This window comes from Cibotium barometz, chromosome 45, assembly GCF_041138505.1.
Source record: "Cibotium barometz isolate CiBa-2024 chromosome 45, ASM4113850v1, whole genome shotgun sequence".
NCBI classification, from domain to species: domain Eukaryota; kingdom Viridiplantae; phylum Streptophyta; class Polypodiopsida; order Cyatheales; family Cibotiaceae; genus Cibotium; species Cibotium barometz.
The window spans coordinates 40,951,648-40,966,741 of record NC_141090.1 but is presented as its reverse complement, the minus strand read 5'-3'; the positions used below and the strand labels follow the sequence as shown (position 1 = coordinate 40,966,741).

General features: G+C 39.8%; 1 protein-coding gene across 3 annotated transcripts; it reads right to left on the bottom strand.

The window, feature by feature from the left end:
• Window positions 1-901: 901 nt before the first annotated feature.
• On the bottom strand, window positions 902-9,749 carry LOC147612764 (leucine-rich repeat receptor protein kinase HPCA1-like). 3 transcript variants are annotated; one of them, XM_086783331.1, is made up of 19 exons: window positions 9,471-9,749; window positions 8,288-8,411; window positions 8,071-8,142; window positions 7,855-7,929; window positions 7,699-7,770; window positions 7,442-7,609; window positions 7,248-7,322; window positions 7,098-7,169; window positions 6,931-7,002; window positions 6,753-6,821; window positions 6,547-6,621; window positions 6,367-6,441; window positions 6,143-6,274; window positions 3,193-3,668; window positions 2,932-3,081; window positions 2,577-2,719; window positions 2,260-2,479; window positions 1,779-2,017; window positions 902-1,629 (listed from the first exon to the last, which is right to left on the bottom strand). In XM_086783331.1, exons 1-19 carry the CDS (start codon window positions 9,670-9,672, stop codon window positions 1,144-1,146), a joined length of 2,997 nt encoding a protein of 998 aa, XP_086639457.1. In that variant the 5' UTR covers window positions 9,673-9,749; the 3' UTR covers window positions 902-1,143. The 3 variants fall into 3 exon arrangements, with proteins under 3 accessions (XP_086639457.1, XP_086639456.1, XP_086639458.1); XM_086783330.1 differs by having other exon boundaries at window positions 2,932-3,668; window positions 9,471-9,733; XM_086783332.1 differs by lacking the exons at window positions 8,071-8,142; window positions 8,288-8,411; window positions 9,471-9,749 and having other exon boundaries at window positions 2,932-3,668; window positions 7,699-7,744; window positions 7,855-7,921.
• Window positions 9,750-15,094: the final 5,345 nt, after the last annotated feature.

Sequence of the window (15,094 nt, the reverse complement as noted above, 5' to 3'; positions counted from 1 at the left end):
GGTAGACACCTAGAAGATCATATTCATGTAGTCTCTCTCTCAGTGCATGCAAAGAGCAAGCCTCGGAGATATGAGGTGTGCTCGAGGAGAGGTTGCAGAATTGTTGAGGACTGCTCGAGGAGGGGCTACTAGGAGTAAAGTCATCTTGGGTGATGGCCATGCTCGAGGACAGAGGAGGCCTCACTGTCAACAAGGATAAGGAAGGCCTCTCTCTCTCTCTCTCTCTCTCTCTCTCTATATATATATATATATATATATATATATATATATATGTTGCTATCATGAGAATGCATCGTCATTGATGAGTGGACACTGACAAAGGGGGGCTAGACGTGGAAGAAAGACTCAAACTAATGTAAGTGCACCTCTGAAATTCCTTAGTTGATTACATTAGTCATGAACTTCATTATGTTAATTGTATAAAGTTTATTGTATGTGGTGTAAGATGATGATATTAGTGAAAGTATTGATGATAACGATGACAAGGATGATGATGAATAAGCTCTACTTTAAGACAATGGTCATGACTCATCGGGTCTTTTTTGTCCTATTTTATATTGCAAGAACATAATATTCTTGTTAGTGGGGGTGCCTTGAAAACACCACGTACCCTATATAATTAGTCCTAGATTTCAAGTTTTTATGTGATATTTAGCAAAATTTTATGGTAACCATTTTTTAAAAATGTGTAAGGTTATTCTATTAATGCTTGCGGACAGCTTGAGAAAATTCCCCAAGTCTATCCTCTTTAATCTGTGTAATTAAAAAAATTGAAACAAAATGGAGGAATCGTTAATGATCCACCCTTCCTTTTCTACACTGCTATGTTCATTGCTCACAACAGCATGCCTCTGCCTCTCTCTCGCATAGTCATTTTAAGCCTATTGCTTCACAAAATGTAGTATTTATGAAAATTTGAACTCTTGAAAATTGAATGAATTTATGCATGTTTTTTTGTAGGTTTAAGCCATGTTTTATGTGTTCTAAATTGTACAACTAAGGACAGCTACATTGCCTCTCACTGTTAAACTATTGTACTCTCATTTCTTCGAGCAAAAGGCTGCACATGCATTAAGCTTTGTACTAGATCAAACCATGGCTTTGCACATGCATTGAGCTGCCCTTCAATAACCCAATATTTGATCACTTGGGCTGCACGGGTCTAGACATCCCACCATAGCTCCCACTGAATTCAAATGATGATGAACTCCCATAGCTTTGTTGCATGTATGGCAATCGCCCACCATACAACTCGGACCGCTCCTCAATCATTTCTATGTTCATGCTGACCACAGTGGGGTCTTTTTGTACGAGAGCCTCGAGCTCCTTGACTACCTCGACCATGGTGAGCCGCTCAGCTGGATCTTCCTGCACACAGTTCAGTGCTACCTCCACTAGTCTTTTCAAAGCCTTCAGTGGATAATCTGTGAGACCAGGATCCACCAAGTTCTGCACTGCTAGATCCATGCCACCCTTTGCAACAGTTGTTGTCACCTCACGTACTATGTACTTGCCTCCCTGAATGGGTAGCCTGCCAGTGACCAGCTCAAGCAACACTACACCAAAACTGTATACGTCACTCTTGTCGGTGAGCAGGTGTGTCATGAAGTAGTCTGGGTCCATGTATCCCTGCAAATTAATGAAGACCATCAGAGAATGTGTATGTCATGGGCATGCAGTACACTAGGTAATATCAACAAGAAACGTCAAGCATTTCGCCACCTTTTGTATTGCAAGGTGCACCAAGGCAAGCAGATCTGCAACGATGGGGTCCTTACCATTGTTCCTGTCACGTGTGTGGACACAGGAGTAACTCCATCCCCATTGGGGGCAAGTTTGGAGAGCCCAAAATCTGCAACCTTGGCCACCAGCTCCTCATCAAGAAGTATGTTATTCGACTTGATATCTCTATGGATAATGGGTGGGTTAGCTTCAGTGTGCAGATAAGCAATGCCCCTTGCGGAATCTAGGGCAAGCCCAATTCTTCGTTTCCAGTCCATCAGGAGCCCGGTTCGACCTGTGGAAACAATATAGAAGCAAAAAAAATCACTTTACTTTCTTTTTCCCACTCAGATCAGTTAAACCAAATGCCAATCACTCCTGAATGTCCTTTTTTTAATGTGATGTGTTAATTTCGGGATGTGTAACATCGCATCCAGCAGCCCGGTTTAAACTTGGGCACATGCTTTGAAATTCAGACCCCTTACCAACCGGGCTACATGGCTGGGGACTAAGTAGACCAATTGTTGCCAACAGTACCTGATAGGCACTCTCTTAATGTCCCATTCGGCATATACTCGTATACGAGAATTTGCTCCCCTTCTTCAAAGCAAAATCCAATCAAACCAACCAGGTTCCTGTGATGTACTCTAGAAAGAAGCTCTATCTCATTCTTGAACTCAGCAGCACCTTGCAGAGAGTCGGTATCTGCTCTCTTAATGGCCACACGGTCTCCTGATAAGAGAAAACCTTTGTACACCTGTTTAACCGAACGAAAGGAGTGGTAAAGTGAGAAAATTGCAAGTAAATATGACTCAACAATACTAAGAATTATGAGTGAAGCTACAAAACCATACCTTCCCATATCCTCCTTGACCAATCTCATTGCTGTGATTAAAGTTGTTTGTACACTTCTGTATTTCTTCTAAGGAGAACCATCGGGCACCTTTCAATTGGGGGATATCTGCAGTCTCTTCTTGACCAGCTGCAATCCAAGCAGCTGGAAAAAGTTCCACTAAAAGTTATAGACATTCTCGTCCCAACATCTACATTCATCTTATATAATGACATGAATTATAATGTGACCATGAATTGGATCCCCACTGTGCAAGATCTACCCTTGATCATTGGATGATAGGTGAAAAAAAGGTCCATTCCCATGCAAATGCATCAAGTACTCATGAAGCTACAAAAGATTCCAGGCCTACTCACCAAAGGGCTTGTTCAGTTTCTCTGCTTTCACCGCTCTCCTTTTTTGCTTCATGGCATAAAGCCCAAGCACCAAGATTGCAATCCCAAGAACAGCCACTCCGACTCCAATGCCGATTTTGGCACCTGTGCTCAGTTTGCTCACTATAACAGCTGCATCACAAACAATCATAACTAAAATTACACATGAAATACATGTCAAAGCTTGAAAACACCAGGTCAAAGAAATGAAGAGAGTGAATATGCTATGTGATGATAACTTACCCGTCGATGTTCCTATGAACGCACTTACCCCACAACCAATCCAAAGGATCCCAGTCTCCTCACTTTGGATAACATATGATATCAGAGCTGTTTCAATTGCAGACCATTGAGTTGTGCCATTAGGTGGGAAAATTGATATTTTCACTTCATTACTGGAGACGATATCCACCACTGCCTGGGTGTCCTGCCATGTGAGGCCCTCAAGATAGCTGCTGTTGCGCAACCAGGTCAAATATTGCTGCTCCATTTCGCTGATATTGTGTTGTGAGAGGATAGTTTTTGTTGCATAAAAGATATAATTGGCCACAACAGGGCGAGCACATTGGCAGCTGCCAGAATCTTTAGGGTTGACTACATAGTCAGAAGGACACGCATTTGTGCATCTGGATGCAATTGCAGTACTTTGGGATGCAGTAGGGGGTGTGCTAGATTGACATTCAGTTGGATTTCTGTCACAATAAGGGTTTCCATCCAGTCTGTTGAGTTCAAATTAAATAAAGTATCAGTACACTAAATAACTAGCAATCCATCCAAACTGAGCTGCTGAAGTTAACAGATGATATTTAACTATTAACACACATTGAAGGCCTCAAAGTACTTTCAAGGACAAGCTAATTAACCAACTGCCAAGGTCCAACTAAACCGCCTGTTGCTCCTCAAAAAGCCAGTACTTTTGAAAACCTATGTCAGCTATAAAACACCCAGCTATCTTGACTCTCTTCTTGTCTTTTGTATGCACTCTTCAACAACTTTGAAATGTAGTCGCGATTTTCTAGTAGATGTTCAAACAGAGATTTATAACAAGCTTGCTTTCGATGTGCTGAAATATGTACATGTCAAGAGTCAATATGGGACGAATTTTTGCAATTGATACAGGCCACTTCAAATGACTCCTTTCTTTCAGCCATTGGAAGGACTCTATAGGCAGCAGCATTCAACCACCAATTTATGTCCTCATCTATGAAAAAGCCAGTGTGTGGATCAGCAGATCGAGTAACGGAGACCTATAAGCAGATCCTGGAGTAGGTGAACACAGCATTGGCAAGGCAGAGAGCAGTTACAAGCACCAAACAGACCAACGCTGGAGGGATGTTAGGTATAAGGTGGGCAATTGGGTGTACTTAAGAATGGACTCAAACAGGTTGGAAGGATGTATCCGTGACTTTCAATCAGGCATTGTTTCTCCCTCACCAAAATTATCAATGATCTGAACATGGAGTTAAAGAGTTTCCTAGCAGCTCGGCAAAACCAATCCCGTATATCTGTAGTCAAAATCACAGTTCAAGTGGTGGAGCTCTCAAGAAGGGCATGGCACATGCATCAGCCAGGACATCAAGCCATGTCTATTAAAGCACATTAGGGTTAGGGTTTAGCAAAGTATTCAAGCCACTGTGAGCATCTATGCCCAAGCGCTTTAAGGGTGCACACTTGCTCTATAACCAACCCCTAGCTGATACCAGCCTAGACATGCCCAAGCGCTTACTTGCTCTATAACCAACCCCTAACTGTCACCAGCCTGGACATTTCCTTGCTTTCATATGTGAACGGGATCTCATAGACTCCAGGACACCCAAAAGACTAAGGGTGAACAAGCTTTGGGAATGAAGGATTATTCAATACAGGAACCATGGCGCCCGGAGCGCCTGGCAGCACAAGACATTGGCCAAAGAGAATGGTTATGCAGGACTTTGTAAAGGAAGAAGGATTTGGCATGGAAACAGGCATTTATTGAGCTGTCCACATTGATTTATAATTGGTGGGACAAGTTATAAGTTGGGCACATCATATTTTCAAGGGATTCACAGTCATTTTAATCAAAAATAGACATTTTATGGTTTGGGCACCCTGTGAGTAAAGAGTTTCACATATTGGGCTGGTTTTAACATTTGGGGCGCCAAAAACAAGAAATAAACCTATGCTCTCAAACACTTGGGGGCAAAAGGTTGTTATGCATGATTAAAGTTATTATAAACATCAATAAGGCTTTGGTGAGCAGTTTTTCTTCATTGCTGATGCACGAAAGAGATCTAGTGAGAGAATAGAACTCATTGGTTGCAGTCCTCACAACTAGACTCAATGGCTGGAGTCCACACAGGTTGCTCCTCAATGCCTAGAGTAGCCATAAGTTCATGAAGAAAGCCATGAAAGCTTGTACTAGAAGCTAATATCTCCAAGAAAGGTTAAGTGTGTAATAAAATCCAAAAGTACCAAATACAAGAGACATGTACCTTTTATGATCCCAAGGTCCATGTGCCCACATGTGTAACTATCCCTAAGGCCCATGCGCCTAGACCCATGCCCCATGTGCATGTGCATCCTAAAATTAATTCATTACAAACCATCCCCTCCTACAATGATTTCGTCCTTGAAATCGAAGAGTGGTCGTGCACAAACAACATATACAAAAGGCTATATACAAAAGCCAAAAATCAACCCACAACTATGTATCGATGCTATAGTGATTCGATGGAAAAAACCACATTAAAATATACAAAATTTCCCATGTTCATTTGGAAATTTAATCCATCTTTTCCCACATTAACTTGGGAAATTTTGAACTTTCCCACATTCCATCTGGTTTGCACACCCAAAACCTTCTTGTTATATCTCCCTTAAGCCAATTGACCAACCAAGTCTCAATCACAACTCGTTCGTTGAGCATAAGCAATGCTGTTAATCATTCCCATTCGTATGTCCAGGCACCACCCAACGTGTTCAAATGGATATAAAACCCCAGGTGCCCCCTAGGGTACTAAACTATTCCCAAAGTAGCTAGTTTCCATAGGCCTGGCCATGTTTTGCATCCAATCAATGGTGAATGAACCATAAGAATCCACTCAAAAACTAAAGCAAGCATGAGGCAAATGATTTCTGCAAATAGTTTCTTGTTTTAACTATATGATATACTATACTAGGTCTGCAAATGATTCCAAAGAACAAGAACACTCACAGTAACTCTTCTGTGTAATTGCCTCTGTCAAGATTGGTGATATCATTGTTTGTCAGATCCACAAGATCCAGTGATAATGAGTATGCTGATGTGAGGTCTAACGTGCCATTCAATTGGTTTGATGCAAGTGTCCTATAAAGCAGTCAGAGAGTGCTGTCAGCTTCTTCATCCAGGATTGTTACCATCGTTCTCAATCACAAACAATTCCATGTAGCAAGGCTTACACATTGGACAGATATGGACTGAATCCGAAAATCTCGGCAGGTATGCTGCCAGTCAAGTTTGCAGAGTCCATGGATCTGTAAACCAAAATGAAAACCAAATTAAGGCCCCACCGAGCACACTTTTTTCCCATCCTACATAGGGTGGTGTGCTTTATCCAAAAGCAATGAAAGCTACTTAACAGTAGGTAGAGGTTTGTCAAGTTAGTTATCCAGCTTGGAATCTCAGAAGCTTCGAATGGGTTGTTGCCAACCTTCCTGCAATGGGCAAGATACAAAATCATGAGTGCAACAACACACTACCTCCTTATATGGGGATAAAGCATCGGTACATGATAAAGGGCATTTTGATTCCCTGACTTTTCATAGATAACGGTGACAGATCTTACAGCATTTGCAGCTTTGTCTTGTTGGAGAGGTCTGGTAGCTGGCCGCTCAAGAGGTTGTTGTTTAACTGCCTGTGTCAACAGGTAGAATCTCAGTTTAGCGACTGGTAAACACGTCTAAGATAAATATGACAAGCAGAAGCACACTCTTTCATGGTTTTTCTATCTCAACACGACTTACAATGTGGTGAGATTTGTGATAGTGTTGATACTAGATGGGACTGTACCAGTCAGAAAGTTGAAATCCAAGCACCTGCCAAGAGGAAAAGTAAATCAACATGGTGTACAAGCTTGGCATCATAGCCTATTGTGATTACATTCGTGATTTCGAGACATTGACATACTCACAAGATCTCCACATGTAGCAGATTCCCTATGTTTGGCGGAATGCTTCCGTTGAACTCATTATTGCTTAACACTCTGATTAATCACAATCCATGTTGTAAGTGTCTTGCAAAACCTTTAAGGGTGCATAATGACTGATCAATTAACACTTACAAGTGCACCAACTGCATCTTTGTGTTGAAAATAGCAGAAGGAATGCTCCCCGAAAACGTATTACTTTGCAAACGGCTACCATCAATTCCACAAGCAGGAACTCCATGATAAGACTTCTGGTGAGTTTTGCATGCAGATTGGCATTACTTCAAGAACCCCGTGATGGGTCATTTTTTAAAATATGTAGGACTTACAAGTGCTGTGCTGATGTGAGATTATCCAACCCACTTCCGATGCTGCTTGTGGTTGACACGGGCAGAGACCCATGAAGTTGGTTGCTTGATACATCAAGCCGAATCATCTGCTTGAGGAAGCCGATGGTGGCGGGTAGCGGCCCCGTGAACGAGTTACTAGACAAGCCACTGAAAAACAAGGCCAATCATCATAAGAAGACGCCTGATCTGAGAAAATAGAAATAGTGACAGATGCATGCATTGTGAAGTGTACTTACAGAAACCGCAAGGGGGTCATGCTCCCGATTTCGGATGGGATTGGGCCTGAGAAGTTACAAAACTGCACATAACTGGACAACATGTATGTATGTTTAACATAACCGGACAACATGTATGCTTTAACAAGAGAGAGAACTTGAAATGTTCATTCTTACAATCTCACAATTCGTGTCAAATTGCCTATTTCTGCAGGGAGTGTGCCTCCCAGGTTTTGATTGGATGAGAGATCCCTGTATTAAACCAAAATTCAAATATGGTTTTAATAGATGTCAATAAGTTGCTGGCAAGAGAAGGCTTTGAAACCCATTAAAAAGCCTGTATATTATATTTATATAAGTTACTGGTCTGGCTTATAAAGGTTTGCAACCTACAAATGTGTCAGGTATGTCAAGTTTCCAACTGCAGGAGAAAGGGTTCCAGCCAAATCCTGATTGATGAGGAGCCTAAAGTGAACCAAAAAGAGTATATGATGATAAATTCAGCATTACTTTTCAGCAGATTTTTTAATTTTTCAAAGCATATCTTTTTAAAAGAATTTAGAAATGCATGATATGAAATATAAAATTTCTGGAAGTTTGAAGGGATTACATTTGGCTGACACGTGTTTGGTTGCACCTGATACCGACCCAGTTGTCATCACAGGGGTCTGTGCTGGTATCCCAGGCTGAAGGCTTTCCCAACCAAGCCGTGTGCAGAGCAATAAGTGCATCCACTGCATCAAAGCAAATAGAATTAATTTGCAACCATAATTCAAAAAAAAAAAAAGGGGTGCACCTACTGCCCATATGTAAATGTACAGATGTGCACATACACGTGTGACAGTGCACACACATGTCTGCACATCTAGACATACATGTGGGTGTACATATGCAGATCTGCAGATAGATGTATGTACACATGCATACGCCCACATGTATGTATAGCTGTGCGGATATATGCGTGTATGGGTGTGTAAATGTATGTGTACTCACATATATCTGTACAGTTATACGAGCATATGGTACATACATGCATATAACAAATGGTTTTGATGTGCAGATACATGTGTGTGGAGTATGTAGTGCATACATGCATATAAGAAATGGTTTTGATTTGCAGATACATGTGTGTGGACACATACATACACCCACATATGAAAAGATGTGCGCTCATTAGTGGTGCCAGTTTCACATCCAAATTTTGTTGAGAAATGCATGCCCCTCCCAGTGACTAACTAATCTCACTAGAAGTGGGATAATTAGTTTTGATTAATTGGGAATATCGGATAATGTTGTTAGTTAACTTGGACATCACACCCAAATAAATTTAGTATCTAATTTACCAGGCCTAATATAATCTACTAGGTCCTAAATAAATTTCGCTATATAAACTAAATAAATTGGGTGCCTAATTGATTAAGGTGGGTATCCAATTTATAATACCACCCAAAAATCATAGGTTAGCTTAATTGGGACCATCTTAATGCTAGTATCGCTTTAAAAATTGACTGTAATTAGCGCTAATTACCCTGTCAACAGAGGTAATTTTGTACTAACAGAGCAAAGAATGTTTTGAAGATTAAAGCTCAATTGTTTGTTGTTTTTCTCACTAATTTAATATGATGCTCCGCAAATAAATTAGGGTAGCTTAATTGGGTCCATCCTATGTACTGCTAGTTAATCACTACAAAGCAGGCATGCTATAATGTGAGGTTTAGAGCATTATTATAGCAACTTAAACCTTTGTGGCAAGCTAATGAATGCAGGATTAACAAGAATGGAAAGGAAAGTACCATCTTGCTGATGAGTAACAGCCTTTGCAATACTGGGGATGGCGATGAGAGAGAAGGCGACGATGAACTGCAGCACAGAAGCTTTCAAGCAGCCAATACCATGCACTAGAGATGGAGCCTGCTGTTTTCTCAAGCTCAAAGTCATACTCTTTCTGCAATTCGATTCAGCCATGGGGGAGAGAGAGAGAGAGAGAGAGATCATTGAGTCGTAGTCTGCAGCCTGCAATTTAATTCTGCAGCTTGTGACATGAGGAAAGGAGATCGAGATTTTATTGAAGACTGCAGGATTGAATTGAATTGAATTGCAGAAAGATTCGTCTTTGATCGCGATGGGGTTTTGGCTCATCTTGGGCATTATTCAAAATGTGTCTATTTTTACGTGTCTTATATGTGCATGGAGCGTTTCATGAGAAAAATAATTACTTAATACTTTTATCCAAGTGACAAAGTGACAAATGTTTATTATATTGAGGTCTTGGACCTTTCGTTTATTTGTTTTTATAGACTCCTTTTGAGTCCTCCTCCTCAGCAAGTTTTTTTTTTACCAATATATATATATATATAACCAAAAAATAGCTGTACACCTTTACATCCTCACCAAGACTTCCCCAGCTCCATCACCCTTGACCCTTCTCACTTCACACTCACACACAGGTTGGAGAGAGAGAGAGAGAGAGAGAGAGGGAGACAGAGAGAGACTTGAAACAACAAACCTTTGCTTTGTCTAGGAAACAATTTAATTGTGTTATGAAAAACTCATTTAGGCCTCCATACACTTTATGAGAATGGGAATCAATCACCAAGATTCCTACCTTGAAGGGGTGTCGTATGTGCACGTGTGTGTGTTCGTGCATGCGTGCATGCAAGAGAGAGAGAGAGAGGGAGGGAGAAAGTCACTCTAGTTTTCTTTTTTATTTAAAGAGTTCCCTTAGCAAAAAGGAACTATCTGGATTTTTTGTTTGAGATGAAGTATGACTTTATTATCTAAAATTATCTAGATTTTGAAAAGAAAAAATTTTAAAAATCAAGGTGCCTACCAAAAAACACAAAATTCCCAACCCCCTTACAAACCACGAGGGGGGCGAAACACAGAGGTCAACAAAAGGGATAGGTCAACCACAATCCAAGAACCTATTGGAGAAAATATATATTTATAAGATAACCAAAAGCATTAAGGATAAAGACTCCTCGCCAATTCCCCCTTTCCCTTGGCATTCATAAGGATACCATCTCTCTCTCTCTCTCTCTCTCTCTCTCTCTCTCTCTCTCTCTCTCTACACACACACACACACACACACACACACACACCCACACCCACACTCACACCCACACCCCTAAGTCTATACCATAGTTGTTGAAAAGAAAAGGCTAGCAAAGAGGGAATGGAAGGGGGCATATTTGGGTTATAGCCAATAAGACTAACTGTGTATGATGAAGGTCTAAGAAGCATACAATGGTGGAGGGGGTAGGAGGGGAAACTCATCTCTTAAGTCACAAATCATGAGTTTATTTCTAGTATAAGCAAAGAATATGCTGAACCTTTATTGTAAAAGATCACACAAAGTTTTAATTACAATTTGGAAGTGTAAAACTATTATGAATGTACACATATGGACATGACATATTTTTAGAAAGCAATTCAAAGATCAATACCTTTCATATAATGCAAAATGTCATATGATTGAGATTATCAAAGATCAATACCTTAATAGTTCAAACACAGAAAAAAAAATCTAAGTCTTAAGGTAATGGAGCATGAGAAGAAAGAAATGTGCATATGCATGTTGAAAGCTTGCGATGTTTTTTTGACCACCAAAGAACATCCTCCCAAAAAATATATATATCCTTGCATCTCAAGGGCATCTCAAGGACACATGGTCTGGGCTTGATTTTTGATGGGCACCCTTGTCCTTCGAACTTGATGGCTTTGCAGTGTAATTTTTTACTAGCATTTTAAATTTTTACAAGTATTTTACCAAGAAAATGCTCAAAAATGGGTGTGATGCCCATCAAAAAGCAACCATGGAGCCACCAGATTTCAAGCTATGGCAGTTGAGCCAATCAGGGTTTGGGAAAATATAGGTTCGCCTTAACCTAGAACTTGTTCAATTTATTTTTTTTGGGAAGTAGATATTTATAATATTAACAGTGAAAGTTCTTTCCAAACCAGTTCAAAGGGGTCCAAGGCCAGAACCTAGACTACATTGCAATTCAGCAAATTACATAGCATATTCCACCTATCCTCTTCCCAGACAAAGGAAGACTGGCTCCAAGATACATGATACCCTAGTTGCATACAGGCTATCATCATTGCTTCAGTAGTGCATTCTTTTGGGGGCAGCTTCTCCAAGATTTGCTTTCCTATCCACACCTTCACCTTTGGTCTGGTCCCCAGGGGGTTTTCTATGAAGGCCACAAAAGTATAGGAGGGGTGTTTGACTTTTCGGTACCATCTTCTAGTCTTTGGCCCAAATTTGGGGAGCTTTGCCTTCACTTCATACCCTACATACCCTTGCATAACATCATGAGTTAGGCACCCCCAGTATGTGCAAGGATCTGCAAGTTTGCAAATCAGCTAATCCCAGATTGATAGCCTTTAACATGTTAACATAATAAAGCACATATGAATACACTTATACATCACCTTAGTTACATCATCGATTCCAATGTTCCCATCTTCTGAAACACTATGCTATTCTTGGATATCCAAATTTCCCATAAACAACAAAATCTAATAATATTAAATATAAGATTAATATCATCTTCAGAACATCATCTTCAGAACCTACCCCCTTCCAAGAACACAATCCCCCGACAAGACAGTCCCAGAATGCATGCCTCCCATCTTGAAAAGACGTTCTCAAATTGAGGAAAGAAGGAAGAACACCTCCTAAAAATTTTCGAGATTTAGTTATATTTAGATTTGAGGATAAAGAGAAAAAGCTTGCTCAAAATTATATTGAGAAGGATTGAGGTAAGGCTGAAGTAAAATTAATTTCCCGAAACCTGGAGCCAATTGTCTAATGCCTTAGCAGAAGCCTATGAAAAGGCGACCAAGCCTTAGACATCTGCCCACCATCCATTGACACCTGGCGTAGTGCATGAACCTCAGCCGTCCATAACCACACCATAATCAAAACCAATGTTCACACATCATAAGCACGTGCATGACTTTGCGTTTCAATAGATTTAATCTAACCTCCACGTTAGCGTTTTCCGTTGATTTTAATTTTCGATAATGGCTTCTCAGTGTGGAAAAATGTGCTGACGTAGTCCATAACCATAATCCACACATCACGTCACACATCCCTCGACCCCAGCTCGTGCATGACTTTTGCTTTTCAATATTAAACCTACCATTTTATAATTATATTTTTTACGCTGCCCACACACATATACATTTTATAATTATGTTCCAAACAAAAAATCTAGCATGTGTTCAACTTTGTCAAATCCTTTTTGAGAATATCTTCTTAGTTCTTGACCTTTGTATAGCAAGCTGACTTGAATCGTGGAAAAAAGAAAACGTTATGCCATTGCAAAGTTTACATAATCAAACGACTACTATACGCTGCTGAGTCCATTTTTCATATATCATGTTGAAGCTTAGTATATTAATCAACAAATGACATCTAGCCATCTCTCAAATAAAATGTTTTTTTTAACCCTTAAAATTAAAGGCAATGCTCGGGCTTAACCGGGATTTAGACTTGAAAATCCCTAAAAATCATAGTAATGTTGGGATCTATAACTAAAATGTACAAATTTCATCCCTTAAAATTAAAGGCGATGTCGGATTTCAACCAGGAGTTCTGAATTTCGCCCGAGAAAATTACACTACAAATCGGGTTTTGTGAGCGCACTGATGACATCTACCTCAAAATTTTGTACTTGTGATTTTTTCAAGGGGCTTTTAAATGGATGAAATTTTTGTACTTGTGGCTTTTGAAGGAGCTTTTAGATGGATGAAACATTCCTTGAATTTTAGATGTAAGTTTACATTAGTTTTGGAAAATATATATATATATATATACTGTCAACCATCTCTTTTTATATCCTCACACTTGAAAAAAAAACATAATACCTAGGCTTGTTGAAAGAGTCAACCATCTCTTTTTATCTCCTCACACGAGACAACCATCTCTTTTTATCTTCTCACACTTTCAAAAACAAATCACAATAGACTTCAAAGAGACTTCAAAGAATACATAAATGTGGAGGGTTTTCATGGATTTGAATAGGAGAGGAGGGCTCCTTTTATAGATGGATTTGAAAAGAAGCGATGGAACATAGCCCTCTCTCACCTTGCTATAGTTTACAACATTGTACTTATTCCACCTTCAATCACATAGGTTTGTATGTCACCACCATTTGTCATGATAGGCTAAGAAATAAGAGAATCCTTGACTCTGAAGAAGGTACGACATAAGAGAAGAGTCGAGTTGAATTGGTGCATATGGAAACGCCTAACTTTAATCATGGTGGAAGTCTCCTCATGCATGCACAAAGTGTGTTCTTAATTATACAACTCTCCACACACCCCCACAAACCTTCCACTTGTAACCTTATGAAATAGTTAATTCTTTTTAATAATACATAAGGCCCACTTTAATATAAGTCATTTCTCCACATCACCATGTAAAACAACCATTTATCTTATACCAAAATATTTATAGATTATACTTGTGATATTTACAAGGTGCACTTCATTGATAAAATAGAACCACAGAAAAGATAAAATATTTGAAACCGAATGGCTATTAGTGTAGCCATTAATATGATAGTGATGATGTGGACATGTACATGGATCACATGTGGCTGATCAATCCCTAAATGTCAATAAGCCCAATGAAAAGTTTCAAACTTCTCATGTGAACATATTTGCCACATTATCGTGTTGTGTAGAGACTTAAGCCATGCTAATCTCTCATGTGCCTTGCCATGACATACTGATATTGCACCTCAATGTTCGTTGTGTGAGCATGAAACATTGGGTTCCTCGCAACATCTAATGCACTCTGGTTGTCAGTGAAGATGGAGGTTGGGGGGCTATTGTCCAACACCAAGATATGCAAAAAGGCATTTGAAATCTTCTTTATGCCCATCATGAAACATCTCTTCAATTGGGCATCGTTTAGTTTCTCCCATGGCTCACATCGTGAGTCTAATATTTTTATTCAAAGGATAAAATCTCTAATGGTTTCGTTTTGTTTTTTGCCCAATCGAATAGAGTTCTCTTGCTGCACTCCACTGATCACCTTGTCTAGAAAAGCCGTGGATAAAGGCCATTTTTAAGGTCTTAAAATTAGCCTTAATATTAGGCATCACTGTGTTGAACCACCATCAACTAGCCTTTCCTACTAAGCAAACGTTCAACGCATGTACCTTGGTGGGGAAGTTTGGATTTCCAAAGGCTTAACATCTATGCTAAAACATTTGTATGAATTGAACAGGATCGATCATTCCTTCATACTTGCCCATGATTTTGGAAATCTGTATGACCGTGTTTTTGGATGAGTCACTGAGATCGTGTGTGGGTTTTGTTGTGGTTACGACCTCATTTAGTCCTTGGGCAACCCCCCTTCCTAGATTAGTCAATATATCCAAGATTTGGGCATCATATC

Coding starts and splice junctions, on each gene's coding strand:
- LOC147612764 (XM_086783330.1), bottom strand. CDS start 9,672: ATGATCTCTCTCTCTCTCTCTCTCTCCCCCATGGCTGAATCGAATTGC. Junction 8,143..8,287: donor CAAACACGTGTCAGCCAAAT/GTAATCCCTTCA, acceptor GGTTCACTTTAG/GCTCCTCATCAATCAGGATT. Junction 6,275..6,366: donor AGTCCATATCTGTCCAATGT/GTAAGCCTTGCT, acceptor ACTGCTTTATAG/GACACTTGCATCAAACCAAT.